Genomic DNA, 14,140 nt, shown 5'->3' on the forward strand with positions numbered 1-14,140 from the left:
TCTTTGTTTGTTTTTGTTTCCAGCCTGGTATTCTTAGAGGTGGCTGCATTTCAGTAGTGTTCTATAAAACACTTAGGTCAGAAAGATACTATATAAATATAAAATGCTATTTTATGTAGCCACGCAAGCAAAGTATATTCAGTTTGATATGAAAAGTGGTAAATCAAAGAGTCGAATAGATTTTTAAATTTTGGATTATAGTTTGCTTTTCAAGAAGTGAGTAAACACTGATACTGACAGGGAAAAAGAAGTTCTTAAAATATCTTGGGTAAAATCCTGGCCTCCTTAAAGTCAATGGCAAAAATCCCATTGACATATGTGGGGTCAAGATTTCACCCTTGAAGTGAAAGGAGATACAGGAGTATATTAAGTTTTGTGTATGTCCCTTTAACATTAATTTGAGTTAACATGTAAATCAGAAGACCTCTATAATATATTGTGTAGACCTTTTCCCTGTAATATTTTGATAGGAAAAGTCAATGAAATTTCCAACTACTATAATGGGTTTAATAGTGCTTTTTTTTTTTTATTCAGTGTATAAATTGTGGGGAGTTTCTGTGGCTAAAAAAGGTGTTAGGCTTTGATTAGTGGATTTACTTCTTGGACACATTCATCCTGAATGTGTCAATCTATGCTCTTTGGCTATATGCTCTGATCTCTTAATGTGTAGTATAAGTATCATTCTTTCAAATATAATGTGTGCTTCTTGATGCTGTAATTGCCACATCAGAACAGCTCTTAAGAAAATAAATGAAGGACAAGGTCATGAAACACCATAATCAAAAAAGAATGTGAAATAAAGGAAAACATTAACTGCAGGAACCAAGACAAACAACTAGTATTATTCTTATTTGTATGGGGTATTACAGTTGTGCTAAGACAATTTTAGTCCTTTTATTAATTCAGACCATATTTTCAGTGCTAACTGAAAATTTTAAGAAAGTATGTTACTTTTCAGGGAAAGAAATTGTTCTGACTTTTAAGATATAATTGAACACAGCTGCTTAATTAAAGATAATTTCAGAGTTGTCAACCTATTTAAAATGCAGGAAGTGAAGAAAAAAGATTCAGGAAGGCAATAATAGCTAGAATGCAGATGTGAGCTATGCTTCAAACAAAAATCAATTTAAAAACAGGATGAAATAACCAAACCAGTAATTATTCTTTGAGTATTGTCTGTAAGCTCTAATTTCTATATGTGCCTACTCATACCACATCTTTACCAAAACTCTCTTGAAAGCTTTGACTGTTTGAGCTGCACACATGCTCTCTCATGATACCAAATGTTCAAACAGTAAGTATTATAAGAAGCCATGGCCCTACCACTCAGTTCCTTCAATTGGCTGTATTTTTCTTTTGTAAACTATTTTATTGTTTTGCCATAGTTAGATTAGTTAGATGGACCTTTTGTGCCACTCCCAACCAAAAAATATTGATAAGGAACCTTTAAAATCTGATCACAAGGATTGGAAGACAATACTTGGGAATACATAAACTGACTATTTTGTATTTGCTTAGAAGTTGGATAACTCATTGCCAGGTCAGATAAACAAGTTTAATTAAAATAATGTTGAATCATTTTTCAAAAGGGCAGCTTTCTAAAGGATTGTGACATATAAAATATTTTGGTGAGAAATGTTCAAATATGGAAGAAAAGGGAAATAAAGAGCTCTCTGATAACGACATTCCAAAACATCCCATCACTTTTATAGATGTCTAAATATTTTACTGCCAAGCCTCCGATTAACATTTTTCCCTTTTTGACCACTACTTTGGTGCACATGGCAAGTAGTACAAAGGATAGTTGTAGTGTATACAACAATGCACTTTTAAGTCTGAAGCTAGGGAATAACAGAGAATGGTATTTATGCCTCTTTTAAAAACAAAAAAAAGTTGAACAAATAAATGCCAGTTGAATGTAATGCAATAATTTGTTCTTTAATTTATCAGTTTATGTATCTGAATATAATCAAAATCTAACTTTAGCATGAGAGAGAAAAAACATCTCAGTGGGGCATCTTGTAAGTGTTCGTCTCTGTCTGAGGGGTTGGAGAAAATGCGGTTGTATCTTCGAGCTTGGCTGTAGACAATGGATCGTGTGGTGTGGTCTGGATGAAAGCTGGAGACAAACACCTACAGGATCTCTATCTAGCATTCTTACAACTATAGTACCCACCTGCTGAAGTGAAGAAACAGATTGACAGAGTCAGAAGAGTACCCAGCAGTTACCTACTACAGGACAGGCCCAATAAAGAAAGTAACAGAGCACTACTAGCCATCATCTTCAGCCCCCAACTAAAACCTCTCCAACGCATCATCAGGGATCTACAACCTATCCTGAAGGAGGACCCATCACTCTCACAGATCTTGGGAGAGAGGCCAGTCCTTGCTTACAGACAGCTTTCCCACCCCGAAGCAAATACTCACCAGCAACCACGCAACAAAAACACTAACCCGGGAACCTATCCTTGCAACAAAGCCCATTGCCAACTGTGTCCACCTATCTATTCAGGGGACACCATCACAGGGCCTAATAACATCAGCCACACTATCAGAGGCTCGTTCACGTGCACATCTACCAATGTGATATATGCCATCATGTGCTAGCAATGCCCCTCTGCCATGTACATTGGCCAAACTGGACAGTCTCTACGTAAAAGAATAAATGGACACAAATCAGACGTCAAGAATTATAACATTCAAAAACCAGTCAGGGAACACTTCAGTCTCTTTGGTCACTCGATTACAGACCTCAAAGTGGCAAATCTTCAACAAAAAAACCTCGAAAACAAACTCCAAGGAGAGACTGCCGAATTGGAATTAATTTGCAAACTGGATACAATTAACTTAGGCTTGAATGAAGGCTGGGAGTGGATGGGTCATTACACAAAGTAAAACTATTTCCCCATGTTTATTCCCCACCCCCACTGTTCCTCAGACATTCCTGTCAACTGCTGGAAATGGCCTACCTTGATTATCACTACAAAGGGTTCCCCACCCACCCACCCCCCATCCTGCTGGTAATAGCTCACCTTACCTGATCACTCTCGTTACAGTGTGTATGGTAACACCCATTGTTTCATGTTCTCTAAGTATATAAATCTCCCCACTGTATTTTCCACTGCATGCATCCGATGAAGTGAGCTGTAGCTCACGAAAGCTTATGCTCAAATAAATTTGTGAATCTCTAAGGTGCCACAAGTCCTCCTTTTCTTTTTGCGGATACAGACTAACACGGCTGCTACTCTGAAACCTGTTGGAACACATAATTTTAGTTCCCATTTATCTCCTATATATTATTTTTACATCCAGCATCACAAGTATCAGATATTAATATTGGTTTTATCATACAAAAATGCTTTGCAGGCTTTAATGCATCAAAGCTGTAAGGCGCACAGTCTGACCGAGGGAACTAAAATTGCAGATAAGGGTGCTGACAAGCTGTGAGGAAAGATCAGAGGAACTCAGAGAGCTGGGGAGTTCTGTCAGACTTCTCAGGAAAAAATGAGAGGCTAGAGGAGCAAAGAGATTTAGCGGGGACAGCACAGACGTGCAATTAAGAGCTGAGAAATACAATACTAGAAAAAATGCAGCATATTTAACTGTATGCATAAGAATCGCAGAAGCAGCTTCCTAATATTTTCAAATAGAATAAGCCTTGATAAAACGACATTTTTCTGCAGGCCCGGTATCCCTGTCATATTTTACTTTTAGTTGTGTTATTAATTCATTGTTTTAGACAGATTTAAACAAATGCATCATTGGCTCAAAGGACCCATGGAATTCACATAGACCATAAGAATTAAATTTTAAACTCTACTTGAAATAAAACAAAAATAGAAACCTCAGCTAGTTACTAAAGAACCATCTCTTTGGATCAAGCTATTTAATTATTTTTCCTACAACTTTAATACTACTACTACAGATCTAATTTCAGTGATTGATTACTATGATTAAGTAATAAGAGCTTTTTTCTAAACCTTTGACTTGAGTCTGTGCTAGAGTCCAGGAAGCCTAGTTTTTAATTGCTATGATATTGTAATTTAGTGGAATTAAAGGGGGCATGCAGCATTTTATTCATCTGAGACCATGCTGATCTACAGCAATGGCTTTCTGACATGGAAGAATAAAGATAAAACTGATCATATGCCTTTAACATCCTTCTGAAAAATTGGTTCAAAGTGGGTTTTTACAATTCTCTGCAAAACATTGGAGTAGAAATACTATGTTTTGAGATTATCAGGGTTCACTCTCCTTCCAAGTAAATAAGAAGAAAAATGATGGCTAGCCTCAAGTGTTTTCATATCTGAAATAAGACCATGCTGTTCCATCTCCTGCCACATCCTATTGATTTTGAATAATAGCCTTGTAACTTTGACAGCATGAATATATTTCAATAAATAAATTCATTTTTTTGTTTCCAAATGTGCCTTTGAACCCCAAAAGTTCTTATACTTGAAGAGTTTTAATTCAGAGTGGGCTGCTATGTTTTTTTTTCTATGAAGGATGATTTACTTAAATACTTGAATCAGAATCTGCAGATTAGAATCCCAATTTATAGATTTATATATAGTGTGATGGGGCAAGGCCAGATGGCTATAGAAAAGTAGTGGGAGATATATTAGCTCCAAGCTAAACAAATCCCTAGTACCAGGATAAGTGAAATGGCAGCTGCTCCAGGTCAATTAAGACACCTGGGGCCAATTAAGAACTTTCCAGAAGGCGGGGAGAATGCTAGGTTGATTGGGACACCTGAAGCCAATCAGGGACTGGCTGAAACTAGTTAAAAGCCTCCCAGTTAGTCAGGTGGGTGTGCATGTTAGGAGCTGTGGGAGGAAGTTGCGCTGTTGGAGAGGCTGAGTAGTACACACCATATCAGGCACAAGGAAGGAGGCCCTGAGGTAAGTGTGAAGTGGAGCTTGAGGAAGTGAGGGCTGCTGTGGGGGAAGTAGCCCAGGGAATTGTACATGTCATGTTTCTAAAAGGTCAGCTACCATAGCTGATACTATTAGGGTCCCTGGGTTGGAGCCCAGAGTAGAGGGTGGGCCCGGGCTCCCCCCCCCCCACCTTTGCCCCCTGATTAATCACTGAGACACAACAGAGACTGTGCAAGGAAGGATAACTTCTCCTCATCTCCTGTCATAAATATAAAGGGAAGGGTAAACCCCTTTAAAATTCCTCCTGGCCAGAGGAAAACTCCTCTCACCTGTAAAGGGTTAAGAAGCTAAAGGTAACCTCGCTGGCACCTGACCAAAATGACCAATGAGGAGACAAGATACTTTCAAAAGCTGGGAGGAGGGAGAGAAACAAAGGGTCTCTGTCTGTCTATATGCTGCTTTTGTCGGGGATAGAACAGGAATGGAGTCTTAGAACTTTTAGTAAGTAATCTAGCTAGGTATGTGTTAGATTATGATTTCTTTAAATGTCTGAGAAAAGAATTGTGCTGAATAGAATAACTGTTTCTGTCTGTGTATCTTTTTTGTAACTTAAGGTTTTGCCTAGAGGGATTCTCTATGTTTTGAATCTAATTACCCTGTAAGGTATCTACCATCCTGACTTTACAGAGGGGATTTCTTTACTTCTATTTACTCCTATTTCTATTAAAAGTCTTCTTGTAAGAAAACTGAATGCTTTTTCATTGTTCTCAGATCCAAGGGTTTGGGTCTGTGGTCACCTATGCAAATTGGTGAGGCTTTGTACCAAATCTTGTCCAGGAAGTGGGGTGCAAGGTTTTGGGAATTATTTGGGGGTAAGACGTTTCCAAACAGCTCTTCCCCAGTAACCAGTATTTGTTTGGTGGTGGTAGCGGCCAATCCAAGGACAAAGGGTGGAATATTTTGTACCTTGGGGAAGTTTTGACCTAAGCTGGTAAAGATAAGCTTAGGAGGTTTTCATGCAGGTCCCCACATCTGTACCCTAGCGTTCAGAGTGGGGGAGGAACCTTGACACCTCCTTTGCTGGCTTATGATGAAAATGGCTCAGTAGACTGTGACCCTTGTCTCTAGAGAGAGAAGGGTTATGTGGAGGGTCAGACTAAGCCTCTGAGGCTAGCAAAATCCTCCAGGAAACGCGGGACCCATGGAGGCAAGGACAGAGCTTTGTCACAATAGGCAATACAAATGCATATATCTTCTCTCTTTTGAGTAGGATTGTATTTAAATTCTTGGAATTTCTAATATTCAAGCGATAATAAAGAGATAAAAGGATTTAAATCCAGTTACTATACAACAGTTAATCTCTTCAGTATTGTTCTAATGTATTCATTTCTTTGTACTCTGTCTTTAGAGACTCTAATAATATTCAAAACTTCTTTTAAGTACTGCATATGCATCTCTATATTATTTGCTACATTCAGTCTCCTAATTAGGAGTTTTCCCTAAGCTATAATAAAATTAATGGTAACCAGTTACTTTCAACACAGCTTTTCATGTAACCTCCCCAAAAGCATGGAAAATGGGTATTAAACTATTAACATAAAACCTAACAAATTATTTTCCAAGGATTTTTGTTCAAATGTAGTAACCTAAGCATTTTTACTGACTAACAGTATATCGTCACGTTACTGTGTGTGTATATATATATTTGGACCTTAGTCATGAATAGCAGTCTAAGAGCAGTGAACCAGATAGTTCACAACTAGGAAATTGAACATGACTAACCATATTTGAAGTAAATAACCAATAAGTAGATAAAAATACAAAACAGAGCATATTTTTAAGCAACTTCTCTTCATGGTATTCTCTTTGTGCTACAAAATAATAGATTTGCAACACTCTGTATGATCCTTTGCATCAGCATTACTTGAAAACGTATTTCATCAAATGTTTCTTAGTAGCTTCTTGTTGGCTACAGGCTGTCAGATGTAGGGTAAAACAAGGGATATCCCTTAATATACAGGCTAGATGAGCAACCTAGAACTGAGTAAATCTAAAAAATAGAGGCCAATATATATGATCATGAATGTCTGGAGCTAGATATTAGTTATTCAGATTTCCTTTAGGTAACAGGCAGTCATTTGAAAGTACACAGAATAAAGTTCATAGAATGACACAAGGACAGAAACTTAGCAGTGGATATTTACTACTATTTCCCCCAAGGTATGTTAAAATAACGTTAAGGTTATACAAAACCATGAAAGAAAAGTATTCTGATTTAAGCCTTGGCCCTGCTAAATCTAGCTTTGCAGCAATATACAGCCTTTTATTGGAAGGTAACACTACACTAGACATTACATTCCCTTGACTGTACTTCATAAATTGTTTGGAATAATGTTATGCAGGTGGTAAATAAATTAGTTATACCAATCTGCGTATTCTCTCTGGCTGGAGAGCTAAATATTTTGTTAATGTTGTGTGTAGGATGCTACGGGTAATGTGGCAGTCTTAAATCAGAGTTCCTTTGCTTGATGGGCTTATATTGCTCTGCTGCATATCAGTACTTCAACTTAATTGCTATGTTTTCTTTTTTTAACATTAGCATAACTTGCATTGACTTGACATTTTATCATTATATTATGGTCTGCTCATTTTCTACCCTCATTCTCCCCCCCCCCCTTTTTTTTGTCTTGAATTGTAGACTCTAAGAGATATCATTTTGCCATTTAGGGACTCTCTTCCTTTGTCAGATTCAAAAGATTTGTTCTGAGATAGTAAAGCTACCAAGTGTCATTAAAATCATAGGAAATTGCCTTGTCACAAACTTGCTATAAGTTATTACTGTACATATACCAAGCAGCTGTAAAACTGGGATATAGCTGTTCTTAATCTATTGAGACTTTATTGTGAGAGCCAAGAACACTTAGGTGAATACTGGAGAGTTTACATATGTTTAGATGGCCATAATAGACATTGTTGTTCTTAACACATTTTTTTTTTTATCCCTTACTTAAATAATTGGGTGGAGAATTCTAATCATGGTTGAGGCTTTTTCACAATTGTTCATATTTTGTTAGTTATAATACTACTTTCATTATTATTACTTGGGGTTGTTTATTTTTTGTTGCTTTTTGCATATTCAGAATCAAGGGACTCTATTTATCCTTTAATTTTGTGTACTAGTTTTTTTTATCAAGACAAAAAAATGACCTCTAAATATGCACAGACAAAACCTATATTTGTGCCTGTAAACTACTACTGTTTCTGGTCTCTGCTCATCCATGAGAGATACTCAGCATCTGTGAATTTGTGTTTTTTTGTCCTCAGTCTACTGGACATTTTTCTACTTGTGCGCTTCTCACCTTTCAACATATATTTGTTTGTCTTTACATCATCTGCTTATTTGCAATGTTGCCTGCCTTCCAGTTTTTCTTGCCTTTCTCAGTGCCATTTTATTATTAATATCTTTTCTTAGTGTTTCTTTTTTTGCAATGTAATTTCCATTATTGCTTGTCCATACTGTGAGTTTCTAATATATTCTTTTGGCATGGTACCATATTTCCTGACTACGTGCTTCAACAGAAAGGCATTCAGACAACCAAGAAAGGAAAATGTAGCATACATTAGTAAATAAGTTTTCTATGGTTTCCATCATATATGGGGTAAATAGTCATTCTTGAACTATGATACAATTCAAAACTGAAAAATCATCTATCTTAATCATTAGTATCTAATCACTTACATTAAATGATAAAACAGAATATTGTGGTTGGAAACTAAACTGGGAGAAAGCCTCTTCGTAAAATTTCTTGCCAAGTAACAAACATCCGTTTACAAATTAATGTATCAAAATATGATGAAAAAGATAAATTGAAACAATATGTTATACTCGAGCTGTGTCACACCGTATCATATAATAGCCTTACGTGACAAGGTACTAATATAATACAGAAAGAAATTATAATATGCTACCATTTTTATGATAATGAGCTGTGTGGTATTCAGTTTAGACAGTACAATGTCAGAAAAATTGCAGAGGTAATAAAATGGTGATGAGTCATACTAGATATAAATGCAAAAATATTCTTGACAATATTTTTCAAGAACAAAATTGTTAAAGGAGGCTCATAGTTTTATAAAAGTTTCATTAAAATGTGGAGGGTAACAATAAACAAAGGATTGAGTCATTTGTTTTGTACAGGAAGTATTAATACAGCAGGGAAGAGGGATTCACATAACAGTTTGAGGTGCGCTATTGATCAAGATAAGAGAGTGGTTGTTTTTTAAAAAACAAAAACAAACTGTTTTTCTGGATTTCAGCCTCTCCCCCAATCTTAGACATTTTGTTGTCTCTCTCTTCCAGTAGATACTTGAGGTCGTTTCAGACTAGTATGGGAAGTTGTAGGTCTCAGTCACACCCCTTTGATTTTTTTTACCAAATTTTCTGCTGGTGGTGTTGCAAGCAGAGCAGCAATTCAGTACTGCCATCTTATCCATTGCAAATGTAGCATTTAAATCTGTTTTGGGGGCAGCAGCTAGCAAAATCTTTCCCCAAAAATCATTCTTCTCCCCCCAAAAGGGATCAAAGTTTCACGGGCATTCCTCCCAAATGGGCTTCTTTGCGCTTGTTCTCTCAACTTTCTTTTGGTGGAGCAGGCTAAATGAGGCAAGCAGAAAGCCAAGAAGTGCTTATTCATTGAGGAGACACTTGCAGGGAATCTTTGTGACTTGCCTTTTCTTCCCAGGAGGAAGATCTGTGCTCTCTCAGCATTGTGTTATGCCCTCTTCCAATATTCTTTTTTCATCCTCCCTAAAGGTGATGCAGCAGTTGCATCCATGGCAAAGGGCATGATATTCCTACCAGGGGAATTGATCCCAAAATACATTGTACACAGAAAGAATAAAAGTCACCCTTCAGGAGGAACTTAGAAGCTTCTTCAGCAGCCTTTAGAGCTCTCATTGCCAAGTGCATTCTTTTCTAGGCCCTAATGTCCAGCTGTGACAACCTAAAAAGCTTTCTCTCTCACACACACAGAAGCACAACAAATTTAAGTCCATGAGAGAGAAAATATCCCTAGTTAATGCCCTGTGGTAGTCATCCATGGATTCCATGAGGCTGCCAGTGAGAGCCATGGCAGTTGAGTGGCCAGGCTCCAGTTCTGGCTCGAAGCCCTGGAAAACAGGATTTCAAAGAAAATCCTCAATCCACACCCCTAAATATAGACTATGGATGGTAGTCCTTGAGATTGGGGGAGCATTCTTAGGGCACTGCAATAAACAGATAATGTTGTCAACGTGAAAGATGCTCCAGAGCCCCAGCTTTCTAAGGAAGAGAGCAGTCAGGTTTTTTCTTCCTGACCACCTGAGGATGGGGTTTATGTTGCCCAATTTAAACTAAGGCAATGACTGTAGCATACATAAATTGACAAGGAATATATAGTACTCCACTCTAAATGCCAAAAAGATGCAGATTATCTCCTAGGCAGGCAGCGGTATTGCCTTCATCAGAGTGATCACTAGGATAGAGTAACATAGTGAAAAAACAATCTGACAGCGTGAAATGGTCCCTGAACCAAATAGTATCCCAGCTAATATCTGGGGAGGGAAGCTATCCCCCAGTGGATGTATTCATGTCCAACTGAAAGACAAATCTGAAACTTATTTACTTGGGAAGACCAGAGGTCGCTGGGAATGTGTGCTCTGGGTCACAGATTGCCAAAATCTACTGTCCCCTGCACTCTTCGCTGGGAACAATGATCAGAAAATAAAAAAGGAGAAAATGTTATCCATTCTGTAACCCCGAAACTGGCAAAGAAGGCAGTGGTATTCAGCTCTAGTGGAAATATCATTGAAGTCTCCACTCTTAAGTCTCATAACCCAGGTCTCACTCATACCTCCCAATCCAGACTACTTGAGCCTGAAAGCTTGGTTATTGAACAGCAAACTCTAAATATGTGGTGGGCTATTCCTTCAAAGCAGTACAGATTCTTTTAGACTCATTCAGACCTTCTGCCTTTTTGACCCACACAAGGGTTTGGACAACATTGTCTTACTGAGATCAAGACAGAAGGATCATCTCTAAGCAACCAAGCATGCCATCTTCTGGTTTTCCTACAAGATGGTCCAAGTCTAAGCCCTTTCCCTGTCATATTTCACTTCTTTGTAATAAACTGTGCCTCAAATGCAGACTCATCCAAATCTCTATTAGATCGGTCCTCAGTACAGAGAGTTCCTGCAGCTACACTAGCCAATGACTGCAGAATAGTCAGAATTGTCTCTTATGGAGACCCAGCCAAAAATGTCACTCTGAAGCAAATTTAATAAATGTTAGAGATTAGAGCTCTTTAGATGGAAGTTTTACTTTTAATTTGTATATATGGCACCTATATACTGTGGGGATTCAAGTGTTTAAAAACACCTAAAATTATGTTGTCTGTAATAGTTAGATGTCTACCTCTCTGTGTGTACTTCTCTCTTGATGTAACATGATGCATAGCTTTTAGGATATTGTTGTATTTTATGAGTTAGGTTCTAAGCTCCTCAGGGCCTGGTCTGTCTCTTCCTATGTGTTTGGAAAGCACTCAGCAAAAGGGGGACCTGATCTAGATTGAAGTCTCAGGGCACTACCACAATACAAATATTAATGTTTCAGAATTGTGTATTGTTGCCTACATTATTCCTTCTATTGACAGCTGTGAAAAGTCTCCTCCGCTGCTACTCCATGTCTGTACTAGGCAGAATTATTTATTCTCATGATGGTTTATATGTTGCCAGAATCTCTCTCCCTTTTTAAAATACTGCTTTTGAACCAGGCAACTAAATATGCCTTGTCCAACTTTTTTTAAAAAAAATTTTTTTTAAATCCTTCTCAAGTTAATTAAACCTAAATGTGAAACTCATTCTGTAGCCAGGTAATAAGAGAGGCTAGCAAGTAGCCAGCCTGTATTTTATTAAAATAAAAGAGGGGTAGGGCGAAAAAAAGGCTTGACTGGAGCACAAGACTGGAAGCCAAGAACAAAACCTCTTTTCTAACCCTTGCTGTGACAACTTCCTTTATGGCTTTGGGCATCAAGTCACATTGGCTTTTTGGCTTACCTTTTTTCCAGCTCTGTAAAATGGAGATACTATTTACCTCACAGAAGTTTTGTAAGTATTAATTAGCTAATGTTCGTGAAGTACATCACAGATTATCAAGCACCTTTTAGCATCCCAGCTGGCTAGCATGGCTCTGCTGTGCCCTTAATTTGGGCTCTCCTAAAAAGTCCACACAGGCCAGATATTCAGAACATTCCTTTCTGGTGTCCAGTTTATTAAGTCCTGCACAAAGTCTTTCAGAACACATCTTAAACTTACAAAGTCTTCATCCCTGTTTCAGCTTGGCCCAGTCCCTCCTCCCTGAGGGTCTGTCCTCTCTTTAAAAGTTCTTTTCTTTCACCCGAGCACCAAGCTCTCCTCCCTGGGGATCTGTCTTCCCGCTTTCTTAGCTGCACCTTTTGCCTGGAGTTCGGCCTTCTCCACAGGCCTTTCCTTTGCTGACTCTGGGCCCTTCAGGAACCTTCTTACTCCTGAAATATCTGCGGGCATCTGCTAACAACTTGCAGCTGTCTCCCCTTTTATAAAGCCCAGGTGGGCTTCTCTTAAGCCCACTGGACAGCAGGTAATTAATCTATGTGCACTGGACCCTTCCCCATCTTAGAGGAGTCAGTCACTGTGTGAGAGACATGAATAGTGCAATAGAAACACCAGTATTGTCATCTATCAGTCTTGCTACAGTTGTCTACCCATTGTCTTTTTCCCTCCACAGCATATCATATCCAAATGTAACAAATAACCTGATACACTGGCAAACTTGTAAGATCTTGTGAGCATGGAGTGAGCTTTGCCCCCACCTCCCATTTCACAAACTTTTCTGGATATTGTTTTAACATTTTTAAACTACAAACATCAAGCTTTTGGATTTTGTAGAAAACTGCTGCTTTCTCCCAAATTTCAGGAGAAAACTTAGTGTAAACAGGGGAGAGGGGGACTTTATAAGGCAAAGGTCTATGCATTTGTTAAATCTGTAGAATGATGATATTGATGAGTTAGTACCCAGGTTTTGTTCTCCTTGTTGTCCTATCACAACTTCATTGTATTATGTGTCTTTTTGGAGGATAGCAAATGTCTAATTCAGTTTATTTCTATATCTTGTTTGTTATTGTACCATTGGTTTATAGAAGTTATTGTTTTAGAATAGTAATGAAAAATGTATTGATTAGGAAATTAGTGTAATCTTAAATTTGAACAAAAAATTCCTAAATCTTAAGAGAATAATTTTATTCATGAAGTCATTGATATATTGATACAAGGGTGGAGGCTAATTTTCTTCATTTATGCAGTATGTCAGTTACATTTTTTATTAAAGGAAATATTTTCAGTTGGGCTGGACATTATCGAGCATTACAATATGTTTATTAATTGGCTTGGAAAATATCAACAGTGCTTTCTACTCCTGGACAAGGCTTCTCCACTCTCCCTTTAATCCTTTAATCACTTTAGTATAAATGACTTCTGCTCCAGGGATAAAGTGAAACAAGTTGCCTTTCACAGGGGTGATTAGTAGTATGTAGATTTAAAGTATCCTTCAGTTGTTAGCTTCTTTTTATTATAGTCGTTTTTCAAGAGATATGAAGTTATAAATATTTAAGCTAGCAGAGATTACAGACGAAATATGATATACAGACTTTCTTTATATAGGATAAGCTGTTAATGGCTTTTTCTTTTACAGCAATCAGCAGGCATTTTTATTAGAGAATGTTCCATGCAACAATGCAAGCTGCAGGAATATACATCGTATGTTTAAAGTCTACTGGGAGCTCTCTGATCTAAATCAAATCAAAGATGCTGTGCTGGCAACGTTCTTTGACATTTATGAAGATGTGAGTTCAACACACTTCACTGCGTTTCTGCTTTTAATTGCCATCTGCCCATTCCTATTTGAGCTTTCATTCTAAAGTACTACTACTTAGTATTTGACTTGAAAATCTAAAAAACTAATGAAAGCTAATGAGTTAAATAAAACAAGTCCTTTAAAGTTGAAGGGTAAGCAATAGAATTCATGAAAGAACTGCCTGATTGATACAGTAAGTGATACAAATACCTTGAATAGATTCATGTTTGTTAACTTTTTGGTGTACATTTTTTACATTTATACTAAAAAGGGAGTTCAGCAGCCCTTTGATATTCTTATCACTAAAGTAAAAAAAAGGCTGCTTATTCTATGACTA

At 37.5% G+C, this 14,140-nt stretch overlaps 1 protein-coding gene across 1 annotated transcript in view; it reads left to right on the forward strand.

Moving 5' to 3' along the window:
• ITFG1 (integrin alpha FG-GAP repeat containing 1) overlaps positions 1 to 14,140 on the forward strand; it is a 212,387-nt gene that overhangs the window by 123,606 nt on the left and 74,641 nt on the right. The window contains exon 11 of the mRNA XM_073307742.1: positions 13,642 to 13,792. Coding sequence (XP_073163843.1) covers positions 13,642 to 13,792 — 151 coding nt within the window. The remainder of the gene's footprint in view (positions 1 to 13,641; positions 13,793 to 14,140) is intronic.

This window comes from Lepidochelys kempii, chromosome 12 (genome assembly GCF_965140265.1).
Source record: "Lepidochelys kempii isolate rLepKem1 chromosome 12, rLepKem1.hap2, whole genome shotgun sequence".
NCBI classification, from domain to species: domain Eukaryota; kingdom Metazoa; phylum Chordata; order Testudines; family Cheloniidae; genus Lepidochelys; species Lepidochelys kempii.